General features: G+C 43.4%; 1 protein-coding gene across 10 annotated transcripts in view; it reads right to left on the bottom strand.

Annotated features, from left to right (window-relative positions):
* The window catches only part of LOC139366123 (mitogen-activated protein kinase kinase kinase kinase 4-like), a 56,579-nt gene that overhangs the window by 23,234 nt on the left and 20,697 nt on the right, over nucleotides 1-12,648 (bottom strand). For 4 of the 10 annotated variants that reach the window (XM_071103241.1, XM_071103239.1, XM_071103242.1 and 1 more), the window contains exons 10-17: nucleotides 12,077-12,249; nucleotides 10,775-10,847; nucleotides 10,115-10,322; nucleotides 9,469-9,600; nucleotides 5,757-5,822; nucleotides 3,734-3,925; nucleotides 3,256-3,435; nucleotides 2,304-2,435 (exon numbers count right to left, since the gene is read on the bottom strand). In XM_071103241.1, coding sequence (XP_070959342.1) covers nucleotides 2,304-2,435; nucleotides 3,256-3,435; nucleotides 3,734-3,925; nucleotides 5,757-5,822; nucleotides 9,469-9,600; nucleotides 10,115-10,322; nucleotides 10,775-10,847; nucleotides 12,077-12,249 — 1,156 coding nt within the window. Of the gene's footprint in view, nucleotides 1-2,303; nucleotides 2,436-3,255; nucleotides 3,436-3,733; nucleotides 3,926-5,756; nucleotides 5,823-9,468; nucleotides 9,601-10,114; nucleotides 10,323-10,774; nucleotides 10,848-12,076; nucleotides 12,250-12,648 lie in introns of those variants that run through there. The other 6 variants (XM_071103243.1, XM_071103244.1, XM_071103246.1 and 3 more) reach the window with 3 other exon arrangements.

The following is a 12,648-nucleotide window of genomic DNA, read 5'->3' as shown; positions in this document are numbered from 1 at the left end:
GGCTCTGACTGCACGTGAGGGTATGGAGGTGGATACGCAGACCCGCGAGCCACTGTGGTCCCTCATGATGAGTTCAGATTTGTTGTGGTCCCCAACCCCATCAAAGTTACCCATACCTGAACTAGAGAAATGTTGTGAGAGTTTGTTATTGGAAACACAGAACGTGCATCACATCATCAAATGTGTTTGCTGTAAGTCAGGGGTGCCATAGGAAGCCTGAGGGCACTGCCAAACTCGGGCTGAACATTCCACTTCCTCTAAGCTTGCATGATCAACATAATCACAAAAACAACAACAGCAGAACCACCTAAGAGATAATATCACACGCACATGGGGTTATAGTCTCACCAGGCACACACACACACAGACAGACACATATAGAAACATTCACCACACATACAGTACCAGTCAAAAGTTGGGACACACATACTCATTCAAGAGTTTTTCTTTATTTGTATTATTTTCTACATTTCAGAATAATAGTGAAGATAATAGTGAAGATATCAAAACTATGAAATAACACATATGGAATCATGTAGTAACCAAAAAGTGTTAAACTAATCAAAATATATTTAATATTTAAGATTCTTCAAAGTAGCCACCCTTTGCCTAGATGACGGCTTTGCACACACTTGGCATTCTCTCAACCAGCTTCATGAGGTAGTCACCTGGAATGCATTTGTCACGTCCTGACCATAGAAAACCTGTATTTTCTATGGTAGAGTAGGTCAGGGCGTGACTAGGTTTTTCTTGTTCTAGTTTATATTTTCTATGTGGGGTTCGAGATTTGATTTTCTATGTTGGTGATTTGTAAGATTCCCAATTAGAGGCAGCTGGTTATCGTTGTCTCTAATTGGGGATCATACTTAAGTAGAATTTTTCCCACCTGTGGGTTATGGGATATTGTTTATGTTTAGTTGCCTGTTAGCACTGCATTGTCGTCACGGTTCATTTATTCTTTATTTGTTTTGTATTTGTAAGTCTCACTTTATTCATAAAAATTATGTGGAACTCTACGTACGCTGCTGCGCCTTGGTCCGACCATCATTATTACGAACGATGTGACAGCATTTCAATTAACAGGTGTGCCTTGTTAAAAGTTAATTTGTGGAATTTCTTTCCTTCTTAATGCGTTTGAGCCAATCAGTTGCGTTGTGACAAGGTAGGGGCGGTATACAGAAGATAGCACTGTTTGGTAAAATACCAAATCCATATTATGGCAAGAACAGCTCAAATAAGCAAAGAGAAACGACAGTCCATCATTACTTTAAGACATGAAGGTCAGTCAATATGGAACATTTCAGTAAATTTCAGTTGCAAAAACCATCAAGCGCTATAATGAAACTGGCTCTCAAGAGGACCGCCACAGGAAAGGAAGAGTTACCTCTGCTGCAGAGGACAAGTTCATTAGAATTACCATCCTTAGAAATTGCAGCCCAAATAAATGCAGCACAGAGTTGAAGTAACAGACACATCTCAATATCAACTGTTCAGAGGAGCCTGCGTGAATCAGGCCTTCATGGTCTAATTCCTACAAAGAAACCACTATTAAAGGACCACCATGTCTTTGTGAGACGCAGAGCAGGTGATCGGATGATCTCCGCATGTGTGGTTCCCACCATGAAGCATGGAGGTGTGATGGTGTGGGGGTTCTTTGCTGTTGACACTGTCTGTGATTTATTTAGATTTTAAGGCACACTTAACCAGCATGACTACCACAGCATTCTGCAGCAATACACCATCCCATCTCGTTTGCTCTTTGTGGGACTATCATTTGTTTTTCAACAGGAAAATAACCCAACACACCTCCAGACTGTGTAAGGGCTATTTGACCATGAAAGAGAATGACGGAGTGCTGCATCAGATGACCTGGCCTCCACAATCACCCGACCTCAACCCAATTGAGATGGTTTGGGATGAGTTGGCCCGCAGAATGAAGGAAGAGCAGCCAACATTTGCTCAGCATATGTGGGAACTCCTTCAAGACTGTTGGAAAAGCATTCCAGGTGAAGCTGGTTGAGAGAATGCCAAGAGTGTGAAAAGCTGTCATCAAGGCAAAGGGTGGCTACTTTGAAGAATCTAAAATCTAAAATATATTTTGATTTGTTTAACACTTTTTTGGTTACTATGTTTTTTGGAATCCATATGTGTTATTTCATATTTTGAGGTCTTCACTATTATTCTACAATGTAGAAAATAGAAAAAATAAAGAAAACGCTTTTGACTGGACCTCTGCATACAACATGTGTGTGTACACACCACAACATATACACACATGTCACCACACTGATAGATGGACAGACCTTTGGTGGGCACTCCATGGAGCTTTGGAAGTCCCAGAAGACATCGTCAAACATAGGAGACATGGGAGTGGAGGCCATGTCAGACATAGAGCTGCTGTGAGGGGCGTCTCGACTGGAGTGAAGATTGGCATTCTGAAATGGACACTTAGTTTAGATCAGGCCAGCTATATTTTTATATATTCATACGGCTCTGGGTTAGATTACTTTATTTAGTGACACATTGGTCGCGTTCCAAGTGGCACCCTATTCTCTATAGTGCTTTACTTTTGACCAGTGCCCTATGGATGCAATATAAGGGGAATAGGGTACTATTTGAGACAGGGACTCTGAGTACTGTAGGACAAAGAAGATGGAAAAAAGGAAGTAATCGTTTTCGGGTTCTGGATAAAGTAAGAGGAAGGACAACTAAGTTATCAACCACAAAGCACAAGATGGCATAGGATATGTATAGATCCTTGACTAATACCTTCCCAACAGAAGAGCTGACAAAAACTGTGAGAGTACAAAACGTGGGTTTTCAAAATGTTGAAATGATCAAAATATATGTTGAAGCCTTGACAACCGTTTGATTAGTCAATGGGGTCTTGCAAAATACGTGTCATAACTTCTAAATAAATAGAAAGAGTGACATTTACAGAGATTTTTAATCTAACGTTTGCAGTTACTAATATAGAGATGCAATACCTATTATCTGAATTGTTTGCTAGGTTAACTCTTTACTTTGAAACAGGCAGCTGTTTTAACTATGTGTCATTGTCACGTGGTGATGGTGTTGATGTCGTCAGTACTTATAATGTATGAGGTAAGTACCCCATATTGCATATTGTGAATGCCTAGCTGCGTAATGATTTTCCAAACTGGGGCAAATAAAGATATTGACTGATTGAATTGATTGGTGGTGTTAGGAAGGGTACGGTTATTTGGGCAGGGGATGGGGAGTGGGCTACTGTACCTGTTGTATGGCGGCCCTCTGCATGGCAGGGGTACAGGGGCTGGAGCTGCTCCCGGAGCTCAGTCTGGTATGGATGTTTATGGGGAGAGGAAGGGGGTGTACGGGAAGGGGCAGCCCAGCCAACACTCTGTTCAGGTTGACCTGATAGCTGTCAGATGTCTTCCCCCTATCCATCTCCATCTGAGCAACATGGACAAGAACAGTCAGAACCAGACCCCTGGACACTGTAGTCAAGACTATATTATTGCATACTGGATTATGAATTATAACTAATAATCCAAAACATACTTCCAATCTATTTTTGAGCGACTAATAGATATCTGGCACACTAATGCACAAACGCAAACAAACACAACACTAGACAAATAGTGATACAGACAAGGCGGTGAGAGAGAGAGAGAGAGAGAGAGAGAGGGAGGCAGCAGATAGTGAGGGGGTGATCGGGGAGACGGGGGGAGTGGGACAAGGGGGACTTTACCGCTTTGCACTGGCTATTTGCAGGGCAGTTAGGCGTGGCACTAGCAGCCTTCTGGGGCTCCCTCTGTTTGTGCCTGTGGTCGTGCTGAAGCGAAAGCAGCTGTGTTTGGTCTTTGGGCAGCGTGCGGTGGAACTTTTTACCCTGCTGCTGCTGCTGAGGATGAGGCAGTAGAGGTGGAGGCTCGGTCCTCCTCTACACAACGACAGAGACAAACACAGGACACTGGCATTCAGCAGCCTCATCCCGTGCCTGCAGTACTGCCCCAAGACAGATAGATGACAAGGCCTTGTGGCCAATGCTGCAGCCTGGAAACAGCTGCTTTCAATAGAGCCTCTACTGTAGCTAGCAGATCCAGGCCCAGTAGGAGCCTCTCATTGAAACTGAAACTGGAACGAGGCTAAACTCTCTCCAGACATCAGAACTGGAGGAGGTATTGTTTCAGGAGGGGCACTCCCAGACTTTATGATCAGCACACATGAAAAGCACACACACATACACTCACATAGAGCCCTCGCCCCAAACACACACACCCGCAAGAAGCACATAAATACAGTATCAACTGAATTTCTTATTATAGTAAACCACCAAGGACATTTCTCCCACTGTTAACTGTATGTCATGCTTTTTCACTTCAGACTCAATGAAGTGATTACAAGGTCACACTGACATGAAGACTACATAGAGAGAAAGAGAAGTTGAGCTAAATCAATTCCACACCTGTAATCCCATATATGCTTGGATGTTTGTCATCTATGATTCATGATGAGTTCACCATAATTTCATGCTATTTGCTAAATCAGATTAAATGAGAAACAAAAAGCCCCTTCATGTTACTTGGCATTTACTCTCTCTTTTACCAGCGTTGACAAACGCAAGGAGAGCCTTTTTCTCCAAGCACTGCATGCTATTTAAAGACTAAACACAAGCCATGGAATTATATCACGGGGATCAAGACTAATGTTCACAATAAGGATATTGTGAATCGAGATACATAAATAATCTAATAGAATTCTGGCTGTTCGGCACAGCAGTGGCCTTCTCAAGGAAACGAGGAGACAGGATTCCATACGCAAGTGATGAACACATAGGCTGTGTTTGAGAATGCATTGTTTTATTCTCCCTACCGTAGCCGCGAGAAGTAGGGGTGCTGCAGCACCCCCTGAAAAATTGGAATAAAAAAATAAATATATATTAAAAATCCCACAAAGTGGTGCACTGGGCCTTTACTAGTCCTGTATTACCGGACCAATATAGTTATCGGTAGCATGGGCAATTTTTTTTCATTTTCTTGTTGTGTAAGCATTCCTTTTCAAACATACTTTTCTTTACATCGCGGTAGGGGGTTGCAGTTACAATCCGTCGCGCCTAAATAGGATTCCTCCTGTGAATTACTTCAGATGCAACTTTAAGTCGATGCCTTTTAAAAGCAAATGACGCCTTTTAGTACAAGGCTCCTTGCGGATTAAAAGTCAAACAGAGCCGTTCAGAGTTCTTAAGTGTTTTCTTCTACAGTACATTACAGTACATAGTCTTTATGTTGCCTTTGAGTACGCAGGATTGACTGTGTTTCCAGTTAGCCTAGCATCTATCATCATTAGAAGTTAGGGAAACAGACCATAAGAGAATGTGGCCTTTAGCTACCCATGCTAAGTCTGGGATAGCATAATTTAACAGGACCTGTGGTACAGGAGCCGTAGTATACACTGAGAAAGCAACAAGGTCTTGACCTTGAAATCTGCCATGGTAGTCTAAACATGGAATTTTCCACCATTCTATTTTCTCTACTCCTTCATTGACAGCAACAAACTTGCTCTTGACACACCGGTGTTCTCACATTCTGTGCTGTTTCATGCAGAACCAGTCATAATATTTCCCATAGACCAAGACACAACATTCATACCAAAACATTTGAATTCAATAACCACCCATGTCTTTCATAAAGATTGGAGTGATTTCATGGCACGGTTTGATGCATTTCGTTCTATGCAGGTTGAGTGACAAAAAAACAGAAGGCAGTTATTACCTGTTCATTTAAAGGACCTGCAGGTCTTCCTCCGACATCACTCCTCTGTGTGCCACAATCCTCTAGCTACAATTCAACGAGAGAGAGAGAGAGAGAGAGAGATTTATTTTTTTGATAACGTCAAGGTTTCTGACTTAGGAAATCCAATGACTGAATCCCGGTGAAAAACCTAAAATATTCAGTGTCTAGCTAGCTTGCATAAGGCTCTTAACCCCCCTATTTTAAATATTTAACCATGAAAATTAGTCCCATAACTCTAAATGACCCTGAAAGAGTGAATGGCTGAATCAAACCCGTGCAGCAAGTTCTTCCCCCCTGGGTTAACACAGAATGGGTTAAAAACATGTTCTAGTCAATAGATGTTAAATGGTACACGTTGCATCTCCAGATGCGCTTGAGGATGCTTGAGGATGAGACGGCGGAAATCCATGTAAGCTACAGCTGAGACAGGCAGACAGGAGGAGAGAGAGCAGCACAGCCAGGCAATCAGCCCTACTGACCATCTGTAATTAATTGGTAGCCGGGCCACTCTCTAGGATTCTGTCTAAACTCATTAGAGCTGCCTTCTACATCACTCTCACCAAGAGAAACACATGCATGGAGCATGGCAAGATACATACAATCCCAAATGGCACCCTGTTCCCTATATATTGTACTACTTCTGATCAGAGGTGGTCAAAAGTAGTACACTATATAGGGAATAGGGTGCCATTTAGGATTCAGCCTATGTGTGTGTATCTTGACATGCTCCATGCATGTGTTTGTTAAATGGTCATGTGTTTATATTGTTCATTGTTCAAGTTTTATTGTCATGCACACAGGGTTGCCAGGTCTCGCTTAAATTTCGATACCAATGATGTCTCAAAACCCGTCCCCTAGGCCTGAATACTAGCGACTACATTTTTTTCCGCAGCAAGAGCGGAGTTGCCACATTTATCCAATAAACCCTTTTTCTATAACGTTATCAAGCGAATTAAGAAGGAATATCAACGTAATTTGTAATGACGTAAACTAAGAAGCAAAATTAGTTTTTCCATCAAAATAATAATTATTGCGAGCTTAAGAATAAGTTGCAAAAGAAAATATATTTTTCCCTTATTAAACACACCTGATAATTTTCCATCAATAGATTTCTATTTAACTTGTTTTGACTGCTATGATTAAGCTGTTCTTAAGACACAGCCCTTAGCCGTTTTATATTGGCCATATACCACAAACCCCTGAGGTGCCTTATTGCTATTACCAACGTAATACCCATGTTACATGGTCTGCTATACCATGGCTTTCAACCAATCAGCATTCAAGGTTCAAACCACCCAGTTTATAATTGTAAATAAATCCTGTTTGCGCATGTGCATAACTATAGATAAATCCGACAGGAGAGTTTGAGTGATGAAAGATGGACAGAGGATCTCGAAATCTCTGTGCGAGAAACACTTGGACGATCTTCGAAAAACAAATCTTAGGACTGGGGCGAAAATAGCCTCTCAATAAATTATTTCTGTTTTTTATTTTAAATACATTTGCAAAAATTTCAAAAAACCTGTTTATGTTTTGTCATTATGGAGTATTGTGTGAAGAATGATGAGGATAAAATTGTATTTAATCCATTTTAGAATTAGGCTGTGAAGTAAAGAAATGTGGAAAAAGTCAAGGGGTCTGTATAATAACTGTATAATAAAAAAAACACAAGAAATAGGAGAGGAAGCTATATACAGGATCAGTGCCAATACCACATTTACAATGAGCAGGGATACTGGAGTTTTTAAGGTAGATACAGTATGTACATGAAAAGTGACTGGTAGCAGTATTAATCATAATAGTAAACAGTATTGCAGAAACATAAGTGGTGGGTGGGTGTGTACATAGTGGTGAGTGTGTGTATGTAAGTGTAACTGTGTGGGTGTTAGTGTGTGAGAGTGAGTGAGTGTGTGTGCAAGAGTGACAGTGTAGGCGTGCTTGGCATACATACACGTAAACAGGGCTGAAAAGTGAATGGTATTATTACTTATGGTAATATTCTAGTGGTAATATATACAGTACATGTAAACAGGAGTAATAGTGACCAGTAGCAGGATAAATAGATAGATGGTAATGGCAATCAACAATCAAATAACAGCAGCATAGGTGTGAGGGGGAGCAGTAGTTGTTAGCAATTGAACAGTCTTATGGCCAGGGGATAGATGCTGTTTAGGAGTCTGTTGGACTGAGCATTGATGCACCAGTACCGCCTGCAAGACAGTAGCACGGAGAACATTCCTTATCTCGGGCGACTGGAGACTTTGGGAATTTTTCGGGCCTTTCTCAGACACCGCCTGGCATGTACGTCCTGGACGGCTAGGACGTTCACCCCCAGCGATGCACTGGGCCGTCCGCACCACTCTTTGTAGGTCGCGGGCGGTGCAATTTCCATACCAGACAATGATACAACCAGTCAGGTTGCTGTCGATGGAGCAGCTGTAAAAGTTCCTAAGGATCTGAGGGGTCATGCCTCCCGAGGGAGAAGAGGCTCTGTGTTGCTTTCTTCATGACTGTGCTGGTGCGAGAGGACCATGATGTGGACACCGAGGAACTTAAAGCTCTTGACCCTGTCCACTGCGGCCACGTCGATGCGGATGGGAATAGGGGGCCATTTGGAACGCACCCATACTGTATACATCCCAGAGAATGATTTGTGGGCTATTGCTCAGCTAACGGCACATTGAACAGACTCAAAACCACCGCACACCTTAATGATCCCACTGAACATGACTGTAATAGACCCGCACAGACGGACATGGCATCTACTGTACCGTACTGCAGTCAGGTAGGCAGGTGTGGCTCATCCAGGGCCACTGAACTGTGGGAGATTAATCAACCGAGTGTTCGAATTAAAGCGTCTAATTAAAGTCCTCAGAACGACACGACAGCCCTTTACCTCGGCTATAGGATGCTGTAATTGTCACTGACTTCTCGCCATGGCGCTCAGCCCAGCTCCAACTTCTAATCACAGGAAATGTCAATACAGCAGAAAAAAGTAAGAGATGTTTAATTCTTTTCTTTCAGGATGGTCCCGCGGGCAATTTCTTTCTGATCTTCCATAGTGTTTCTAACTTCATCAGTGGCGTTAAACGCTACCTTGGTGGATTTAATCACCAATGGACTGAAACCTGACACAAGTGAAAGTGCTGCGTCAACACCCTTCATATCAAATGCATATAAAGCAGTTTTTGTGGAGGAACACGTATAAAATGTTAACCTGCACCTGGATTAAATATGCATTGACCTTGTCACAATGCATTTTTTCAGACCAGGTTACTGACAAAACAAAGTGGGTCCCGTCCCAGTGAAAACTACAGTGTTATGTGTTATGATGCACAAAGCAGGTTAACAGACTTCCGACACACATTATGTATGGACCAAAAATGTCTACCGAGACTAGCATCTAGATCATATTGGCCCATGACAATGCTATTTGAACTTCAGGAACTTACAGCTTGTAGCAGCTTGTAAAGTACAGTGTTATTACACAAGAAAATAAATATTTATAATCCTCCTTAGGGATCGGGCACAAAAGACCATCAAATCAGCACATACTTGTTTGGTTTCTGCCTATCACATGGAGCAATACGAGCGGATGAGAATTGAGTGGGTTGGGCAGGTGGTCTACTACTTTTTTTAAAATTGTATTATTTTTTTTATGGGGGGGGGGGGGGTCAAATTTGCCAGCTACCTGTTTCTTGTCCCTTCTCTTGCTCCTCTCATTGAATAGACCTCTGTCATTAGCTTCAGTCTCCTCCCTCCATAGCATTTCCTGTAGCTCTGGCCATTGGAACCCAGAATCCTGCAGCTGCCTCCTTTGTTGCTGTAACACAACACCACAACGTCATTAAACATAGTATTACCTCATTTAACAGAATATATTTTCTCTGACAATTCTCAATGCGACATCACAGTCCAACACGGCACATGACATCATTCTCCATCCATCTGTACTGTACATCAACAAAAACGCTACAGAACACACCATAGCTCTGTATGCAGACCTAATACGACATACAGTATCACGTCAGTCATCTTTTGTGCAAAGCAAACCACACAAAAGCATCACTCCCGAAAGCAATCCCTCCGTATTTGGAAACCCCAGTATAATACTCTATATTGTTCTATAACACAATTCTTTGGTTTGTTCAACACAAAAGAGTCCTTCTCATTTGAGCCAAACAAACAACAGGAGGGAGAGAGAAAAAGAGAGAGCCCGTCAGTCTCTAGCCAGCCAAGCTCATTTGCTGGCTGGGCAGCAGGTGTTTGGCTCTGCTGCTCTGCTCGAGAGGGCTGCAGAGAGGAGCGGAGTGTTTCAACTAAAGAGTGTCTCTCACATCCTCCAGCCTCCTGCGCTGCTCTTTCTGCTGTTGGATCCTCTTCTGCCTCTCGGCCAGCAGCTGCTGTTTGTACCTCTCCTGGTCCTGGAGCTGCTGCTGGAGGACCTGCTGCTGTCGCTGGGCTTCTGACCGGCTCTTGTTCTCCTGCTGCAAACGCAGGAACTCTCTCCTTAGAGTGGACTCCCCCGGCAGGTTCACTATGGAGCTATGGATACAGGACAGATTATGGTAGCAAGGCACATAGTGAGTGACGGGCAGGAGTGAGGAGGCACATGGTTATATGGCTAGGAGTAGAGTTACACACAGGAAGGAACACTTGCATGCACATGCACACATGCACACACACACAAATATATTTTTTATAGTCACCGCCATATGACGCTCTGTGTCCAGCTAAGGGAGCACAAGCATTAGCGAGCATCTGGTGACACGCTAATGTCTTCATGGACACGCCCATGCATTCACACACTGTGCACTCTCAGATGAATATCCTCTATGACAGTTCTCAGGGTAAAGGCCTGCATTAGCTATTACATAACCAGTAAAGTGAGGACTAGTCACAGACAGGGTCAGCTGGCTGTTGGATGGATGTAGACGTGACGTCAGACCTAGAGTCTGACCTTCGTTGTAGACAGTGTAAACGCTGTGTCATCATACCTGGGTTCACCTTCTTCGTCATTCATCTCCTCCTCCTCGTCCTCACTGCCGCTGTACTCATACTCCGGGCCCTCTGTGGACAACATGTGACTATTACAGACATGAGGGATGCATGTAATCCCAATGATACCAACATGCACATGACTGTACATACTGAGGAAAGGGTTCTAAAACTGTACAACACTTTCACACATGCTGTACTGTTCCCACAGTTAGCTAGTCAGTTCCTCCTCTCTCATGATCTGAGCAGGGAGGGTTTCAAGCATCAGTAAACCAACCTAATGTCTCCCCTCCAGGTGTCTCCTGCAGTTAACCCACATGGAACTAAAACTTGTCATGAACTGTCTCTCTCACTTCCTTTTCTTCAATAGGATTGCATTCCAAAACGCTTGTCATAATTGACTAAATACTTCTACATATTAAGTAAGGCTCATTCTTCCTTCTGAGGCCTCATGAGAGATTGTGAATTACACAGAGAGAGAGAGAGAGAGAGAGATGCTGGCCTCTGAGAACGTTTCTAATTCCAAGTCAAACTCTAGTAGGTTATGAAAACAGGGTAATGACTGAGTGTATCTGCTGCGTTAGGAGCTGCCGCTATCAGCGTCTCACATGGTCTCACTATAGGCTTGGCTTCTCTCTAAAGGGTCATCTCTCTGTCCGTCTGACCAGTTAAGCAGAACACCAACCAACAAACCAACGGCACAGGGTCGAGGAAACTGCTGTTTTGGTATCGGGGCGAAGCCTGGAGGCTCGGAGGGCGCAGGCAGGCAGGGAGACGATGTCATTATGTGGCGTGGGGAGGAAGATGGAGCGAGGGAAGACGCTGGGGGTGTGGTGCAGTCTAGGAGATGATTAAACACGGCTTCCTCCGAGGCGCATTCCTCTCACATGACACGAGTGTGCAGTCTCACTGTGAGAGGGCTGACAAGGAGCAGTCCTGCTGCTGCCTCTAAACCCAAATCCCACCACATTACCAGTGGATAATGGAACCCTTCATTAGAACCTTTCATTAATGACAGTCATACAGTAGCCTCTCCCTAGGCCTAGAGACATTAAACACAAGGGTAACCAGAGAACTGGGAGACAAGATTGAGAATCAAAACACCTTTTTACTGCCACTTTCACTGTCGCTGCCAGTGTGACCAAGAATAACAAGGCCAAAAAGTTGCCCCATGGTCATTGGCAGCGCAAGGTATCATACAGCACTAAATCATGATATTAATTATAGCCTTGACTGCCAGACTCAGTTGTTGAGTGAAACTAGGTAATCTCTGATATTCCATTATGACAACATGGCCTCACCTTTGTCTCTCTTCTTCCTGGTTCTGTCCAGGTGGTCTTTGAGCATGATGCGGACCTGCCGTTCGTTGGGCAGGTCTTTGATGAATGAGTGTCTCAGGAGGGTTTCTGTGGCGGGACGGTGGAGGTAGTTTTTTGCCAGACAGCTCTCCACAAAGGTCAGGAACTTTTTGGACCTGGAGAGGACAGAGGGTCACAACTTACAGGCTCAGGCTGTGTCCGAGATGGCACCCTAACCCCTATGTAGTGCACTACTTTTGGGCAGATCCTCATGGGCTATAGGGAATAGGGTGCCATTTCAGACACAGCCTCAATTAATTCTCAATGTCTGCCATGCAGCTGCTGGTATGAATTAATATTGAATTATCGAACTCCATGGGTTCAAACACAAGGCTTCATGCATTACGAAAGGTAAAAAAGAAAGGCTGCTGAAGACATGTGAACAGGAAGACAAAAGCTTATCCACTTTCCCTTCCCATTGGATTTAAAAGGCCTTATTTTAGAGCATTGCATGCAGTCAACCTGTTACTGTGTGGATTGTCATCTCACACTGTGATGCTAAAATTACACCCAAG

The sequence above is a fragment of the Oncorhynchus clarkii genome, chromosome 14 (assembly GCF_045791955.1).
Source record: "Oncorhynchus clarkii lewisi isolate Uvic-CL-2024 chromosome 14, UVic_Ocla_1.0, whole genome shotgun sequence".
NCBI lineage: Eukaryota > Metazoa > Chordata > Actinopteri > Salmoniformes > Salmonidae > Oncorhynchus > Oncorhynchus clarkii.
The sequence above is the reverse complement of the archived record's forward strand: the minus strand, read 5'-3'. Positions and strand labels throughout refer to the sequence as shown.